The sequence below is a fragment of the Centruroides vittatus genome, unplaced genomic scaffold, assembly GCF_030686945.1.
Source record: "Centruroides vittatus isolate TY-2023 unplaced genomic scaffold, ASM3068694v2 contig_357, whole genome shotgun sequence".
Lineage (NCBI taxonomy): Eukaryota > Metazoa > Arthropoda > Arachnida > Scorpiones > Buthidae > Centruroides > Centruroides vittatus.
The window spans coordinates 1,380,171-1,399,843 of NW_027122180.1; the positions used below are offsets into that span (position 1 = coordinate 1,380,171).

The 19,673-nt window shown below is 33.1% G+C and overlaps 1 protein-coding gene across 3 annotated transcripts in view; it reads left to right on the forward strand.

The window, feature by feature from the left end:
* The window catches only part of LOC136974820 (neurobeachin-like protein 1), a 179,853-nt gene that overhangs the window by 126,881 nt on the left and 33,299 nt on the right, over nt 1-19,673 (forward strand). For 2 of the 3 annotated variants that reach the window (XM_067269768.1, XM_067269769.1), the window contains exons 44-47: nt 6,885-7,091; nt 11,468-11,592; nt 13,930-14,070; nt 16,489-16,619. In XM_067269768.1, the coding sequence (XP_067125869.1) occupies nt 6,885-7,091; nt 11,468-11,592; nt 13,930-14,070; nt 16,489-16,619 (604 nt within the window). Of the gene's footprint in view, nt 1-6,884; nt 7,092-11,467; nt 11,593-13,929; nt 14,071-16,488; nt 16,638-19,673 lie in introns of all 3 variants that reach the window. The other variant, XM_067269770.1, reaches the window with a different exon arrangement.

Sequence of the window (19,673 nt, forward strand, 5' to 3'; positions counted from 1 at the left end):
TAAGATTGAAAAATAAGTAACCTAAAAATATTTATCTTTAAGACAAATTGTTTTAATTTATCAACAAATTAAAACAAATTTAGAAAAGATGATAATTTTCAGATTTCTTTCAGAACTTAAAATTTTACTGCATTTCAGTTTACAATAATCTGAAAAACATCATCATTTTTTAAACAATCTACCATACACTCTAGGTAAATAAGAAATTAAATATAATTTTTAATTTGCATTCTTTGCATTTCAATTAATATAAAAGAAATTATATAGGTACTGTCATGATGATGTCCTAAGGCACCTAAATAGCTCTAGATATCTTCATTAAAAAAGTTATGATACTGAGGTATAGAAAAGTGACCATGTGATATATCAGATGAGACCAACAGCACCCCTAATGGTAAAATTTAGAAGTTATTATTTCTATCTTGGAAACTATGAAAGATACAGAAAAAAAGTAAATGAGAAAGTTGCAGAACATCATTGAAATAGTAGAAAATGACATTTCATAGAAATGGATAATGCAAATAGGTTGGGCTGCACTAGCATACCTACCTAGTTATTAAGTTGAACCCTTTGAAGATGAACTGCAATCAGAGCATTCAAGCTGGAGTTAGTCAGAGCTTCCATTTTTTCAGAGCCACATATTTAAAAAATTCTTGGCTTTAGCTCCAAATTTGTTTTCTTTGTTTTTTTAACTTTGCTTAGGTATTAGTTTCTACAGCTATTCACTAGAAAGTTTTGAGCTTTTTACTTTGCAAATACAGGTCAACAAAAGATGGTACTGAGAAGAAGAAGCAGATGATGTGCATTGAATTAAAGAAAGAAATTATTGCAAAACATGACCAAGGTGAGGGTATAGTCAACTTGGTGATGCAGTACGAGTGTAGCACTTTTACAATCTGCAAAGACTATAATGCCAGCCAAGGGCATTAAGATAATTTCTAAACAGTAGACATCTATCCATGAAAATATGTAGAAGCTGCTGATGGTGTGATTGATGGCAGAGCAGCTTGCAGGAGATACCATGACGGAGTCTATAATCTGCGAGAAGGCACAAGCTATTTATGCTGATTTGCTGCAGCAGACCCCATGAGGCATTGGGCAAGCTGTTTAACCCCTACATTGTGTGCCAATGCGAGTGGTGACTGCAAGATTAAGTCATTGCTCATTAGTAATGTTCAAAATAACCACTCAGTCGGTTTGATGAAACACAAAGTTTATATTTACAATAAAAATGTACAAAATGATACAAATTAGAGTTACAATTAATTATGCACACACACTAATCCACACGACAACCGACTCTATCCGTACAAGTTCGTCGAAAGAAACTCCTTACAACCTCCGCAAACAGACTTATAATTAACAACACCTCCGAGTCAGGAACAAGTTCACACTAAACCACTGGAGTTTACTTTCCCCAGATTTCTGTAGCGTCCAACGAGAGAGACAGTTAGAACTTCGGTAACAACGATCCTCATCCGATCTGATCCGATCTTAAATAGTCGACGGCGTTCGAACCCTACTCCAATCAAATTCGAATGTTTCACAACGTCCGGCCAACGGTCATTTTCCGCCGGCCAATCGTCCGTCGATCGTCAATTTAAAACTCAACGGTTCTTCTAACGGCTCTTTCTAACGGTCGATTCTAACGGTTTTTCCGTCAAGAAAGTTCGTTATAGTAAAACAGGGAGGGAATCGCGCGCCTTGGTGATTCCATACCCTACACCTCCGCGGCCAAGGATCAAACTGCGCTTAGCTCAAGCCTGTTTGATCCAACACACAGCAATTTTACAAATGTCCTTTCGTGTGGACTGACCCTTTACCTCCGGTACAACCGGGAAAACTCACTCGCACCTACGCACAGAGATGCTTGCGGAACCTGATACGACACGGTCAGTTCGATGTCCACGCGCATTTTTACTATGATCTCATGCGTATCTTGATGCAATTTCCCTAGTCCGATCCATGACAAATATCCTTTAAAACTACTAGCCCGGGCGTCCCACGCTAAGAGCGGGGAACGTAGGGGAAAATCCCCGATTTGTTTGTGTTCCCGGCCGCGATCGTACACCTGACGCGTAAACAGAGCCATCACTACTTTTCTGCTGCTTATGCCCGAGCCAAATCCTATTCTGGCCGTACTAGTCTGTATTCGGCAGACTTCTACTCGGTCACCTCGGCCCGACTGCTTTCGGCCGTTCTCTACCCTTCTCCGGCAGCCACCCTCGCATTCTTCCCTTTCCAGCGCGTCGATTTTGTTGACCCGGTACACTTTCCTGACCAAAATCGTACCACCGGAACTCAGTTCCTCAGCTCCCGCGGGCGTCGTAATGCGAACCGACGCACTGTTTAGGTACTCGTGCCAACTCTGGCCGTACCTTCGAATACCCGCCGCCGTTTCCTGACGGTATGAACCACAGTGAATGCGACTCGTCACCTTCTGACCGACTAATTGTTCTACCTGCGGAGCCTTGTAGGCTAGCCCCAACATCCTTTCCCTCCTTTCTGGGAGTTTTTCAGCCTGTTTAATGGGTTTGCTGCTACCACTATCCTGACCTTTGCTGTCTTTGGGGACCGGCGCGTCTTCCCCGCCCCCGGCGGCTTCTAACGGTCGGGGGAGCGACCTATCTTGGACTTGGGTGTCCCGTGGACCCGACCCGTTTTCCTCACTGTCGCTAATTCCGCTGTCCGCTGTTTCCGAAAGACGTTCCGGTTTTTCCCCCCTTCCCTGCGTATCTTCGTTCCAGTCAGCCACCTTTCGGTGATCCTCTTCCGCTACAGGTACGCCCGGGGTCTGATTTAACGTGCACGCTACGGCACGCGACACCTGCCCCGATTCCTGCGATCCTGTAAGCCCTTTCTTCCCCAATTCTACCGGGATCGTTACCTTATCAACCTGGTGACCGAAGGCTCCAAGGAGTTGGCTTTTCTCCTTCGTTCCCGTCACCGCTTTAGGGACCCATGACTCCCTTAAACCCGACGCTTCCGTTCCCGAAACGTCCCTAGCTGGGGGACCACTTCCGCCGCCTACTATCTTAGTTCCCTTCGGCGACCTCCCAACTTCGGGTTGCCTACTGTGAACCGCCTCCTCTCGTCTTGCCGCGACTTTACTAGGCTCTCTGATGTCCCCGTCTACCCGTGAGTTGCGCCTACTTTCTACTATTAGCATGGGGACCTTTGCCACCCTGACCCTACAGGTTCCTGTCCTCGATTGGCTACATGCATGGGCCTTCCTTCTCCCCGCATTGCCTTCGACCCGATCCCTTGCTTCCCCGCTGCCCGGTGGCCCAGAGAGTTTGGACGCTCTCACCTCTGCCACCACGCGATCTGCTACCTTGGGTCGCCTGCGTTCGGCCTCATCGTCTACCCGCCTATCAGGACACCCTCTTTTCTGCCGGTCAGTTTCCCTTGGCCTATCCAATTCCCCCTGCGGCTTGTTTCCCGACGAACTAGTTCTATCCCCGAAGTTGCGGTTCCCCTCGACTTTAAGTCCCTTGGATTGTGTTTGCTGTTCCTGCCGCTTTGTATCATCTAATTTCCCGGTGATCCCCAGCCGTAACTTAAGCCGTTCTAACTCTATCTCTGCCCTTTTCGCCTCGGCCTCGGACCCAATTCTCCTCGTCTCTGACTCAATTTCCGCTCTTCTCGCCTTGGCTTTTGCTAATTTCACCTCGGCCTCAGACTTGATTTTCCTCGTCTCTGCTTTGATTTTTGCGATTCTCTCCTTGCTCGCCACCTCGATTTCCGCTCTTTTTGTCACTTCTGCCTCTGCTTTGGCCTTGAATTTAGCAATCTCAGACCGTAACCTACTTGCTTCGAGTTCACGACTCGACCTGCTTGTCCTACGCGCCGTTCCCTGCTCGTCATCCTCCCAGTCCCTAGCCTCTAGCTGCCGCGATTTCGCGCGTCTAGGCATCTCTGTGTGCTAGCGAGAAACAAATAATTTACCTGGGTCAAATTGCTGGTGATGCTCTGTACGTACGTCTGTTTCTCTGTCGTAGCTCAGTTCTTCCGATTCTTTGGAATGTAATCCAGGATAATTCGACGTAATCCAACGTAATCCAAAGTATCCTGTCGACTGCGCCAGTAATGTTCAAAATAACCACTCAGTCGGTTTGACGAAACACAAAGTTCCATACCCTACATCATTTATCTATCATTCAGAAAACCTCAGAGCCTTTATGTCACATAAGATTCTGAAAAAAAAACTGCAGGTTATGTGGAAGGCAAATCCAGGGATGTGGGTCACTAGGCAGTTCTTTGTTGAATGGGTGAATTTGGTCTTTGGTCCTGATGTTAAGAAATATCATCCAGATAAATAACCTACTTTTGCAAGCCCTTCTTGCCCTGGACAATGCACCTTCTCACCCACCTAACCTCGAAGATGACATCCTCAAAGAGTTCAAGTTTATAAAGGTTCTCTACCTTCCACCAACACCACCCCTATCCTGCAGCCCATGGAGTGGCAGGTGATTTCTAATTTCAAGAAGCTCCTCACCATGCATTTGTTTTGCTGCTGCTTTGAGGTGTCGGGAGAGCACGAACCTCACCCTTTGAGAGTTCTGGAAGGACCACTATAACATCGTGATATGCCTCAGAATTATTGATATGGTCTGGCAGGGTGTTACAAAGAGCATGGAACCTCTTGACCTCTGCATGGAAGAAGCTATGGCCTGAGGTTGTCGGAAATGGACTTTGAAAGACTTGAACCCAAAGCAGCAGTGGTGGAGGAGATTGCAACCCTCAACAAGTTCATGGACCTGGACATGGATGAAGATGACATCACAAGCTCATTGAGGAGAACTCTGAAGAACTGACAATGGAGGAACTAAAGGAGCTACAGACACTGCAGCACACTGAGGTTTTGCTGGAAATAGGTAAGGCAGAGGAGGTTATCTCTGCAAGTGAGATAAAGGAAATGTGGGAGAAACTTTCAGACTTTATTCAAAAGAAACATCCAGAAAAAGTTGCAACTGGGCATGTGATGGCACTATTTAATGACACTTGCCTAACTCCTTTTGGAAACATTCTGAAAGGGAGGATGAAACAGACCTCATTGGACAGGTTTTTATTGAAAACTCTTGTGAATGAAAGTGAGGAAAGCACAGTGAAAAGGGCAAAAATCAGCAAATAAGATTCAGTTATTTAGTTCAGCCTTTCTCCTTCACCTCCATCATCATCTCCTAGTCGTCTGATATCCAAGGTAAATGCTGTACATTATAGTTAATAAAACCAGTTTATTGCAGTACATTGTATTGTATTTTTATACAATATTCATTCATTATAAGTACATTTTTCTTATTTAAAAACATGTAACAAAAAAATTGAAGTGTTTGGGGGAATCCAAAATGGATTAATGGCATTTCAATTCATTTCAATGGGGAAAATTTGTTTGACATATGAGTAATTTTAGTTATGAGCTCTGTGACAGAACAAATCAAACTTGCAAGTGAAGGCACCACTGTATTTTAGTAGATTTTAAATAATAATTAAAATGTTACAATGTGAATTTTGTTTTAATGTTATGTATTGTTTTAATCTTTCTAATATAATCTAGCAATTAAAAACAGACTGAACCACTTTTCAGTCAGGTGCAGACATAATAATGATAAATAATTGGCAAATAGTAGTTATTAGTTAATTGTTTATTCTTATCTTATTCTTTTTTCTGTAATTTCCTCTCCTTTAATTATAATTTTATGTATCTGAGAATAATGCTAAAATCACATATTGCTATAAGTGATCAAAAGATCTATTTCTATTGTGTTTCATTTGCTTTATATAAATTTTATATAGATTATACATAAATAAACAAAATAAAATGGTTTGAATAATGTACTCTTATTTCAAACAATTGTACTTAAAAATTAAATGTTTAGCTAGAGCCAGAGCCAGAAAATTCATCTGGAGCAGAGCTGGAACCATTTCCTGCTCCAAAGCCTTGGTTGCAATATTACCAGTCTCTCTCGGCCATCAAACAAATAAAGAAATGGTCCATGCAGTTGGATGTGGGGCAGTAGAAATCATAATGCATACTGTTATGCATTTCTCTAGCATTTCATTTACATTCATCATATAGCAGTATCACCTTGCAATAAATTTTCATTTGTACAGCCATTGTTTGCTGTGGTTTTTTGTTCAAAGGACTATTTAATGATTGATGAGTGTTTGCACATTGCCAATCTGAGTTTTTATTTGCAGCTGTGGTGTCATGTCACAGCTATCTTAAGACTGACTGTACTTCTTGTATGCAAATGATGGCATGGTGTGTAGAGTTCAAGCCTTCTATTTGCACACACTGTTTCTATGAAATGTCATTTCCTACTAATTAAATGATGCTCTACAACTTTCTCATTTACCATTTTTCTGTTTCTCTCATAATTTGAGATATGAATATTAACTTTCAAATTTTACTATTTGGAATTCTGCCATCAGTCTCATCTAGCACATGCTCAGTTTACTATACCAATACCTTACTTCCATAGCTTTAGATTCCTCATTCAAAAGTTATTTGAGTGACTTAGTACTTTATTGTGAATCCTGTATATGAAGAATATATCATAATTTTTATTTCATTATTTTGGAGATTCTGTTAATATTAAATTTTCATTCTATTCATAGGTTCTCTTGTAGATTTGTTTTTTTATTATCTGTGTTTATCTTTAACTTTGTTATAAATATAGTTATAAGTTATGTTCATGTAAAATAGACATTTAAACTCATATAATATGTTAATTAATAAGATCTTGTCTCTGTATTTTTATAATTTAATTTCTCTGTAACAAATATCTCAAAAATTTCTCATTTATTCATGAATAAAATTTATTAATTATTATTGTTAATAAATCTAATAAACTTTATTATATTATTTATGTATTTTTTAGAAAAGAAACAAAATATATGGTCGCATTGTAGGTTTACGACCTCCTAATTTAATTTATTCGTATGGAATTCGAACACCAGCAGAATTACTGAAATCATCAGGATGGATGCAAAAGTGGGTACAACGAGAAATAAGTAATTTTGAATACTTAATGCATTTAAATACAATTGCTGGGAGAACATACAATGATTTAAGTCAGTATCCTGTAGTAAGTATACTTTGATTTTTTGTTCTAAAATAGCTTTTTATTCTTATACATGTATTAATTTAAGTATTTTTCAAGAATTCCAATTGTTCTCTATTTAAAACTAAATTAGATTTTATTAAGAAAATTTCATTTAACTTGAAATATAGTTTATAATTAGTTCATTTATTTATCTCTATATTGCATAAGAAAACATTAGTTGTTATTTTTATATGTTATCAATTTTTAGTTGAAATATATAATTTTAAATAATTATTATAATAGAAGGTCTGTATTTGTGCAAATTACGTTCTGCAAAACTGTTGTGAATATGAAAAGAAGAAAAATATTGAAGAAAGAAGGTTAGGGATTGAAAAAATGAATAATGCTAGAATAAAGTTACATTTTCACACAAATAAATCTTTCATTTATTTTATTTCAAACCAAAGATGAAATTAATGGAAAGATAAATACATGCAAATTATATTTTTTTTAAATATTAGAAACTGTTGTATGAATTCAATTCAATTCATACAACAGCTCATACAAGAATTCTAATAAAATGTCACACACTCTTTGGTTTCTTTCTTAAATTTTAGGCGTTTCACTTGTAATCCATTATATAATGCTGAACATTTCTTTTTCTTTAATTTGAAATTATCCTTCAGATGTATTGAATGACTTTAAACATAACTGTTCTTATCTGTTTGTATTTACAAGTAATAGCTATGTTTTTAAGATAATCATTAAAAGTTGTCTCTCTATTCATTATTTCATTATTTTTCTTAATCTTTCCACATATAAGTGAGTTTTAGCTTCAGAATATGAAAAATGGTTAAAAATATGTGAATATGAAGCTTCTGTTGCATAACAATATATAAATCAGTGTCTGTATGATTTCTTTAATCATACCACTCACTATTTTCATACTTATATTTACATACATTTGACAATGTTGAAAGCAATAAATTCCATCCTCTGAATGACAATAAATCCATAAAAGAAGAAGATAAAAATGAGAAAACAAGTTATCAGTTAACTTATTATTATTTAAAACTGTCAAATAATAATAGTTGACATTTTTGTTAGCATATAAGATAAATGATTTCATTAAAGAAAGTTATTGCATAAATAATAAAATGTATTAAATGATTAAATTTATTTATATGATGATCTTGATTTTGAATAATTCATTTAATGATCATTTTGATTTTGAATATTTATGAATGAGATTCATAACTAAATTTTATCAGTTGAAAGACATTTCTCTTATTAATATCATATTAATCATGTTTTATACAGGGTGATCATAATTTAAGTTTCACTTTGAACCCCCCTATAAAATGAAAACTACCAGACCAAATGTTTTTAAACCTGAAAATATAAAGGAGGTCAGGGGATATCATAACCTGCAAGAAATATAATTAATTCAAAAAGTCACCATCAGAGGGAAAATGGACACCCTAGTGTTTATTCAGATTCATACTGTGCGTATGGTTTTACTGCTATAAATCTGTGTGTTTTAGCATAGCTTTCAGTTGTTGCAAGTCAATAATCATTGAATAATCCTTTATCATTGAAAAACCATATTCTACTTGTGAAATTCTTTTATCAATCTGATAGCAATAAACAGCATGCATTGAAACAATACCGAATCTTAAGAGGATTATTAACAGGACCAATTACTGCTTTGGATTTGAAGAAAATGATGAAGAAATTGGAAGCCATGTGTGTGTTATCCATTGTACCTGATGGGGAAGGCTGTTCCTATATAAATTCAGGAATCTGTTGCATTGATAGTGGAGGAAGCAACCATGGAAAGTGCACATGGTACAGTACATGCTGTTTCATAACACATGGAATTACCATTCACTACTGTGCATAAAATTGTTTGTAAAATGCTGCATTATTGCCCTTACAAAATCAGATATGTTCAGCAATTTTAACCTACTGATCCTGCTTAGAGATGCTTTTGCATTACAGTTCCTTGCACAGATGGAGATTGATAATGCTTGCACCTGCAATATCTTATGGATGGATGAAGTCCATTTTCACCTAAATGGAGCCATAGACACAGACAACTGCAGGATTTTGTCACAAGAAAAGCCTACCATTATTCATCAAATTCCACTGCACTCACCTAAAGTCACTGTCTGGTGTGGGTTTATGCCAGTGTCATAATTGGACCATTCTTCTTTGAAGAGCAATCTGTGGCAGGATCTATCACATGCTCTATGACTGCTGCACACTATGATCCATGTTAAGACATTTTGTGGTTTATGATCTTCAGCAGCATGGTATCTTAGAAAGAACAATTTTCATGCATGATGGGACTCCACCTCATAATTGTATGTGTGAAACAGTTACTACAGGCAACATTTTACAGACAATAGGGTTATCGGTTACTTTACAATACTTTACAATACAATACTTTACCATTTCATGGCCGTCTTGGTCATCAGACTTCGTGTGACTTTTGGCTATCTTAAAAGTATTGGGGTTATCTTAAAAGTATTTATTGTAACATTAGATCTTTGTCCAAGCTGAAAAATGCAATTTTCCAGCATATTCATGTGACCGGAGAGTCAGCACCTCTTTGATGCCTTGTAAGGACTGACACCACCGTGTCTCAGTTGACACAGGAGCTGCGACAGTGAGTTTAGTGTGGATTAAAAAGTAGGTCACACAAGCAGCCGCATGAGTAAGCAATCAGGTTCTGGGTGGAGACTGAGAGACAACCCAATGGAAGTAAAGTACTCAGACACTAAAGTTAACAACTAAATAACTGTTTAATTTCAATGAAAAGGAGAACATAATACAATATATATTGTGTTATATCGACTTAACCTATCTATCTAGTGGTCACGAGAGAGAGAGTTTACAATTGTTCGCGAGTTGGGAAATACCTGCATTGATGGTAATGCTTCTTGATTCAGATTTTGTGAGGACTTGGAAATCTAGGGTCTTGAGGTTGTTCGGATTTGAATCATTCAGGACAGGTCTGGATCAAGAAAGTTCTGGATCGATCCGGGAAAGTTCTTCTAGGCACAGTTGAGGGTAACATGAGATAAGATGAGATATGACATAACATGAGGGTATGGGTAACATGAGATATGACATTCAACAGTGTTATACTCATAACTTGGCTGCAATACTTACGCTTAAGCAAAGGAAATTTCTTTTTCATTGCTTATAGTGCCTAAAGTGCCATAGTAGTGAGTTTCAACATTAACTTTTTTTACAGAATATCTTTGATTTGTCCTGAAATGTCACCATGCCAAATTTGGTTGCATTTGGACTACTAAATATCTTCTAAATAGTGTTTATTAGGGGCATTTTAATTACAGTCATGGATATTTTAATAATTTTTGATTTTTACTTTGCATATTTGCACCAAATAGTTTATATTTAACTGATGACATTAGCAAAAGTCTGCTGAAATATGAAAAATACTATTAATAGATGCAGAGATCGTAAGATAATTTTATTACTGTAAATCTTCACTAATGAGATGAAATTTGATTTGAATTTACTGTTTTAAGTAACTTGATGTTGTGAGAATCTGGATTCCAACAATTGGTAGAATGATATAATTGAAGAAAAATGTTGAATCATAACATAATAAAAGTTTAATTCACTGATGAATTTTTTACAAGGCAACATTGAATTTTTGCAACTCAGGTTTGCAAAGACAATCAAGGTTCACCAGGTTCCAAACAACTCAAAGTATTGGTATGTTACCTAGCTTCAATCCTTGAAGCCTAATCAATGAATTAAAAAAAAAAAAAAACTCAGTGGAAAAGGGTTTGAGACAAATTGAAGGCATAATCAATTATATTGAATTACTTGAAAATCATATCTGCAACATTTTTTACTGTGTTGTAAGAATGACCTTTTAAGAACTGTTGAGTAATATTTAAAAGGAACTATTAACAGATAAATAACATCAAGGTCTCATCCCACAGGACTCCTATTATGAATGTGAAAAAACATTTTTATTGCTAGATGTTATTTTTATAGGCATGTGTTATATATGCTATGCTAATATGCAAAATAGAATATGTTTGCACAGATCTTCCTTGACATATACCCATCAAATCTCAATAAAAATAAAATTAAAATATTTCTTCAGTAGGATGTGAATTCCATGACTACACAATCTGATTTGGAATTCTGAAAATATAAAAAAAAATATGAACATAAAATCTTTTTTACTGTTTAGTTTAAATTATTATTAATTTATAAAAGCTAACTTTTTCTATTAGTCTCTGTGAAACTAACTCTAAAATATTGTAGATATTGTGAAGAATGAACTTTTTTCTTTTTAGCAACATTAAATGGCTAGTCTTATCAATTGCATACAGTTATTTTTTAAGTTAATTATTAATGTATGTGTTTAGTTTCCTTGGATTCTTGCGGATTACACATCTTCAGAACTAGATCTTGATAATCCAGCTGTTTATAGAGATTTAAGCAAGCCCATTGGAGTTGTGAATCCAAAAAATATAACAGAAGTTAAAACAAAGTAAGTAAAACTGTTTTTAAGATTATATAAATTTTATCATATAGCAACTAAATTAATTTAATAGACAATGAATATTTTTATAACACTTAATAAATCTAATCAGAACTTTAACATTAATTTTAATTTTTTATCTGAAACAATAATTTGATGCTATTGTATTTGATCTATTAGAAATTAAATCTATTTCTCTTTTAATGGTTTGGAATAAGATTTTTTATACAATCAAATCTGATAGTATTCAAACATCATTAATTTGAATTTGTGGATAAACTATATTTGCTTATTTCTTTTTAAATTATTATTAAAAAATAAAAATATATTTTAAAAAATTCAAATTAACTGTGTTTTATTTTTGTTTTTAAATTTGACAATCACTGAAATTTGATCATATATGCTATTATTTTTATTTTTATAATTTATATTTAATAATCAAAACAAAATAAATATTTCACTTTAACATTAGACTATTTATTTTTTATGGCATCTTTCTCATAGCTTTCAATTGTCCAGAAAGTCTGCAAGGACAGTTGATATTTACCCACCAAAAATTAACAAATATATATAGAAACAAAGATGCCAGTTACATAAAAGGAATTGTACAATTTTTAATTTTAACATTTTAATTTAAAAGAAGAAAAATTAAGAAATAAAAAATTATGTAAATTCTGACAAATATGATAAGAAAAGAACCTTTGGAATATACTCAAATGAAAGAAAGAATGCAGTGAACATATAAGATGAAGATCATAGATTTTTTGGTGAGATATGTAAAAGCCAATCATAATAAATAGTCATTAAAAAATTTAAAATAAAGTAAGTGATCAAAATATTTGAAATGCTCAAAAAATGAAGGAAAACCTAATCTAATCCTAGCTAGACTTAAAATGGGAACCCAAAATTTAATGTACTGTCATGTTTAAAAAAAATTTATGCAAGGCATAATTTGTTAAGGTATATAGACTATATTGTCAATTTTTCGAGAAATTCAAATTTTGCTGTATTTTGAAAGTTGGGTAGCAGGCACTTGCTTGTTTACATTTTTACAATGTAGAATTTTCCCATTGACTTAACATAAGGATGACTTTTGGCCCTAATATCTCCCTAAATTTTGACTTTTTTAGTAACTTCAATCACACAGGGATACATTAATTGAATATGTAGACTTTATTATTCAGAAATGCATTTCTGAATACAATAATAAAGTCTACATATTCAATTAATGTATCCTTGTGTGATTGAAGTTACGAAAAAGAAGCCAAAATTTAGTCTTAGTAAATCAAAAGAAACTAGTAACAGAAATGATCAACCAATATCTCCCATTCTAGATTGAATTTTAAAATTCAGTCTCCAACATGACAAGCCATTTTATTACTTGTATTAATGTGCAAAATTTTGTTCAAATCAGTCAAAAGTCATTACTTCATAAAACATGTTTCAGTGATTTGTCAATTTGAGTCACTGCCAAAGAAGCTTTCTTGCTTTAATTGCTGTGCTTCAACAAAATAAATCTCACTTTTTGTATCAATTTCTGCAATGTTGTCTTTATCCTTTATTGTCAGAGATTATTTGTTATGCTAACTCCTCTTACATTGATTCCCTTTGATTATTTTATCACTGCCACAAGCATGGCCATATGCATATGCGTGTGCAATGTTGGAAAGATCTCTTGCACCTGGATAAATGTTTAAGTGACCATTAATGACTTTTGTGTGTAAGTCCTATATATATAGAAATATTCTTCATTTATCTTTTTTTTTTCTTTTTAATTCAATTACATTATTCTTTGTAAAATTTCATTCCTACATTCATTTCTTCGAAAAATTCAAAATGTTTTTTTATTTTTACATGATATAGTAATTTAAATTTTTCATCCTATTATTACTTTTTATTGTAAACATATCAAGCAAATGCTATGCTTTCTTTGCTCAGTTTGATATAATTTACATGTCCATTTATCAATATTTTTAATTATGCATTTTCTAAATCATACAGCTCAATCAATATGTTTTAATCTTGTTTTAATAATCATGTGAGAAAAAAATTATTAAGAATTCACAAAATCAATTCTCAATCTATCAAATAAAATATTTATTTTATATTTCTTGTATTATTGAAATAGTTTTAAAAAAATATGCTAGTAACACTTTGTAGTTAATAGTATTGAACAGTAATAAGTACTATTCAATACTACCCCATCAGTTATTAGCTCAATTTTGCTTTTTTGTCTTAATTTTAATTTCTTTTTTTTCACTTTTTATCTCGTCCATCATACTGTATTTTTATATTTAGTAATATTTTGCAAATCTACTATTTATTTATTATTTGCTTTACTTACAGATATGAAAATTTTATTGATATAACTGGAACAGTGGAAAAATTTCATTATGGCACCCATTATTCTAATTCAGCTGGAGTTTTGCATTACCTAGTCAGAGTTGAACCATTTACTTCTTTGCATGTAGATCTTCAGAGTGGAAGGTATAAAATGAATTTTAGGAAAAATTTTTATATACTTGCTTTTATCACTTTCTTTGTGACTTTTTTTATTAATATATAACATAATTTTTGTACATTATAAAAATTGGTAATTAGTTTATGTATATATAATATAAATCATAATTATATGTATGTATGTATAATTTATATTTGTATAATGTACATGTCTTAGCCAAATGCTGAAATTTGCTGTTTCATGAATTGCTAGCACATCCTATAATAAACATTACTTTCAGAATCTGTCTAGTTTTTCTAGTCACTTTTTGAAACATTAACTTGCTGTCTGCAGGTGTTGAAATAGTTGTGTATTACAGCATCTGTTTAATGAAACTAGGCATTTCATGTAATGTCTAACAGCATATTAGCATATAGTGTAAAACAATACAGTTGAATATTTTGCACTTCTGTATGTTATAAAATGCAAATTCCTTGTAATACAAGTCCTTGATGGCAGTTTTTACATATTTTAAGGCTTTTTTTTTCAGTTTTGACTCTTTACATGCTGTAGGTGTTAAGAGAGTCTTTTTCCATATCTATCATGGGTTCACCTGATCCACAATAAGAACAACTGTATGGTGAGGAATGAGATTCAACATATCCAGGACAGGTCACCCATGAAAAATTCCTAAAGGTTTACTATTCTGGAAACCTAGAATCAAATCTGGGCATTCAAGCTAATGCCTTAACCATCTTGGTCACCCAATTGTTACACGTCTGACACTTGATCTATATAGTCTATTTACAGCAAGGCACAGTGCTACCAACATTACCTTTTAATTGCTAACTTGAGGATTCATTATTTTATTTTATTTGCAACTAAAATTATTACTATAAATAAAACTAGAAAAACAATTCTACAGTTTGAATTTTGAATAGAGTATTTATCATATGCATTTATTTTTATTTTTCATTATAAAATATCATTATCCAATAATGTAGTCAGAAAAAATTTCAGAAGGGACACATACTTTGAAAATTTTTCTTTGAATGAAAAGCATTAGTGATTTTAAGATGCCTCTATATTTTATTTTATTTTTACATTAAAACCTCATATTAATAAGTTATTTTGTTTTAAATCCAACAATCACCACTCAACTTCATGCACAACAGGAGGGTTTTGATATATCATCATCTGAAGATGAATAAATAGGAAATTTTTTTGAAAATTTAAATTTTGTTTTCTTTTTAAGAATATTATTTGTTTGGTTTTTTATTTCAATTTAGATCATATACTTGTTTATTGCAGTCTGAGAACTACAGTGAGTACATAAGCAATAATGCATATAGAAAACTTTTCTGTGAAATTAAACTTCTCATGTATACTTAATATTAATTACAGACACATATCTACATAAGTGAAAACAAAATAACTAATTTGTCAAATTTTAACATGTGCATTTGGAAAATCTACTTTATATTATATAACAGACTTTTAGCTTTAATAGACACTCCCCTTGTCTGTATTAGTCTGTTAAATAAAGTTTTACAACCATTAAATAATAAATTTAAAATGTAAAATATTAATTTTTTGCTGTATTATTATGTTTAAAATATATAATTATTTACTACAGTTATTTTTGCTATCATTGATGTTTATTTATTTAAAACTTGTATTTTTTATTAAATAATTTGCATTCAAAAAGTTATAACATGCAGAAATACAAAAACATTCAGTTTTTATACTGTTTTTAGCACATAGTATAAAACAAAACTGTTTTATACTATGTGCTGATAGCTAAATGAAATAGTTTCATTAGACAGATGCTGAAGTATGCACCCATTTCAATATTTGCAGAAAACAAGTAATCATTTCAAGAAGTGACCAGAAAAACTAGACAAATTCTGAAATACATTTCTATTACAGATGTGCTAGTTTTTTTGCAAAATGATTAGGCACTTCTTGAAATGGTAAATTTTGGCATATGGCTATGACATATATACTATATGACTATATTTATATTTTATACATATTATATGATGAATGGAATTTGTAACTGTAATAAGAAATGAACTATCAGGTTTATGAATTTCTAGATTTAACAAAATGATATTTTTCATTAAAAATATCATTGGATAATGATATTTTTAATGAAAAATAAAAATATCATTATCCAATAATGTAGTCAGAAAAAATTTCAGAAGGGACACATACTTTGAAAATTTTTCAAAGTATGTGTCTAAGTGATATAACGTTTTGCTTTATGGTACTTATTCTAAACATCATTTAAGCTTTGACTATAGGTTTGCATCTTTTATTTTATAAGTGATGAATTTGAAAAACTAAAGTTTATATTTTAATGTAATTGAAATGAATATAAAGCTGAATAATTTTTGAAAATCTACTACATTACACTGCAATTTTTGAAAATCTTTATATTAATGAAATATTTGATTTTTCAGATTTGATGTTGCAGATAGACAGTTCCATTCTTTAGAAGCAACTTGGAAAATGTTAATGGAAAATCCAAATGATGTGAAAGAATTAATACCTGAATTTTTCTATTTGCCAGAATTTCTTGTGAATATGAATGGTGCGTGATTAACTACAGGTGAATTCATTTTAATTTGTTAAGAAATATACATAAAATATTTCAGAATATTCATTAATTTGAAGTGAATTTATTCTACTCTACTGAAAGACTGTTCATAACAAATTTTGTCTATTTGTAGATTACAAACATTTACTAAAATACAGTTTATTAAAGCAATCATACATTAATGTATTAAACATTTTATGAAGAACACACCAGAATGCAAAGTATTTTCCGGACTCAAAATTTTTCTGGAACAAACAATATTTTTCTGAAAATTCTTGTGCACAACATAAAACAGTTTACAAATCAATTAATAATTACAGAAATTCCTTGTTAATTAGAACTCAAATACTTCTAAATTTCATTAGTTTGTAACTTTATTTTTGTCCCTGCCGGGAATATAGTGATTTACATGTTAAGGAATTTGGTTAGTTCAAAATATGGCTACTTTGTAATTTAAAGTGAAAATTCTGTCCAAACTGTGATAAGAGTATGTTAACTAGTTCATTTAGATCAGGAATGTCCAGCCCACAGACCGCACTGCAGCCCACTTAATATTTTTATGCATCCCACTGTACGCTAAATTTTTAGGTACATTTTCATGTAAAGTATGTTATAATAAAAATTATTCTTGTTTCGCTGGATACACTTTGATGTGGTAATGATGAAATTGGTGACATAATTTGTAACTGACCAATCAAAAAAGTTCGTGGCATGTTCTGTCATTTTGATTGTTTCAGTTTCAAAGATTTTTGTAATGAAGTGGTATTGTTAGTGATAAAGAAATGTGTATCTTTCACCAGGAGAATGAAAAAGACACAATTCTTCTGTTCAAAAAAGTGCCATTTTTAGTGACTTGAGGCTAAACCTAATGTCAAAGTGGAAGGAACTAATATATTCTTTATAGAAATAAAGAATAAATTAGCCCCTTCCACTTGGGCATTCTTTCTAATTACAGGTATATAATACAGGCATAGGTCTATATATATATATTTTTTGCTAACATAATAATTTAAATATTTTCAACTCCAATTATATTCATAATTATTTCATCAACTTTAAATTTATACTTTTAATAACTCAGCATTTGGTCATGGCATCTAATACTGAGAAAAGAAAAATAACAGAAGAAAAAATTCAATATTTTTAGCCAGAAAAATATTTAGTAATCAAAACATGCAATAATATTATCTGTCTTATTTGGCATGAAAAATTGTGCATTTTCAGAGTTTATTAAAAAGAAATGAAGAATTTCCCGTGAACTTTAAAAAATAGAGTAAATTATGTGAAGTTTTATTAAAAAATTTAACAACCAGATTTTCTAGAAACTAAATTAAAATTGTATAATGATCTATTTTCATTTAATTATGTGGAAGCACCAGCCGAATACCAGCTAGAAGTCATTGAACTTCAAAGCAGGGAATTTTTGAAAACTTATCATAGAGAACATTTCTTTCTTGAATTTTATAAAGTAGTACATTTTTTCAATGAATTTGATGAAATTATCAATTTATCTAGAAAACTGTTGTGCATATGGGGTTTTTTTATTTTTATTTATTTATGCAGAAAAGGCCTCTTCCCGCTCAGAGAGCACTAAGAGGCCCAGGGAAGCCTAGGCATAGTTGGTACATGAGAATCATTGTGATGGCACAAAGAAGGGACAGTGGGTGAAGCGACATACCCTATTCTAATATTAGAGTTAGAACAGGGCATACGACACCCACATATACACACACACATAACTAGAAACATATACACACATCTAAATATAACAAGTATACGAAAACATATATTACCAAGATAGACCCTGTAGAAACACTAAATAGCCCAGCCAGGAACAGTGACAGTATGCTGCAGCCAGCAGAAAGAGTTTTATTGGGGACCGTAATGACTAGCACACTGAATAAAGCAATCCTGTAGTAGGTTAAAACCCTCAACATCCTCTACTAAAGCGTGGAGAGGAGCCGGCCAGACCTGCAACTGGTTGCAAAGGAAGGTGATCAATTTTCTTCGACAGATATCAAAAAGGCTACAGTCATACAAGATATGCTCAATAGTGTCCGGAACCTGGCAACCACAGTTACAATTTGGGTTATTTATGAACTTGAATCTATGAAGATAGCTATTTAGTTTACCATGCTGCATTAATAAAGTTGTAGTGAAATGGTCATGATGCTCCCAATTAATTTTAATCCTGTGACTGACAGTAGGAAAGAAGCTATGCGTAACGGCACCATTTGTGTCTGCTTGCCATCTGGAGTCCCACAGCTGAATTGAACTCTCTCGAAGAATATGCTTAGCATGCCCTAAAGAAAGAATAGAATAGTCTATGTTACTATTTAAATGTGCACTAGTAGCCAGGAGGTTAGCCAAGGCATTCCCCAGGCAAGCAGAGTGTGCCTTAATCCAAGAGGCCTTAGTATTGTACAAGGCGATGCACTTTTTGAATAAGTTGTAGATGTCTAAACTTAGCTTGGTGGATATCTTAGGCTTTTTTTAACAAGCCAATGCAGTCTACGAATCAATGCAAAGTAACACATGGTTCAGCTTATTTTTAATTATGTAATTTAAAGTATGCCAGACAGCTAAAATTTCAGCCTGAATAATGGAACAATCCTGATGTAACTTAAAGTCTAAACGATGCAAAACTTGCATGTCTGACAGGAAAGCCACAGCTGCCCCCGTGCCGCGCTCGGACCTCGACCCATCAATGAATATCTTAAGCGGATGGTGGTCAGCATAATCAATCAATGCACCTTCATGTGAATATGCAGGGTGAGGAAGCTGCTCCACACTAGCATGGATAGCAAACTGAACACAATAATTATTAAGGTGCAATGTACCTTCCCTCTTAATGTTAAAATAATCATAATGCTCTCTAAGCAGAAGATCCATTGGTAATTTGTTAGCTAAAAGTAAAGCAGTTTCTCTTGAAATAGTCCTATATCCCTTAATTATTTTAATACAAATACGCCATTGAAACTTTAAAAGCATATCCCTATTCTTTTGGTACTTGAGAGCATCCCCCCAGACCCTACAGCATATGATAGT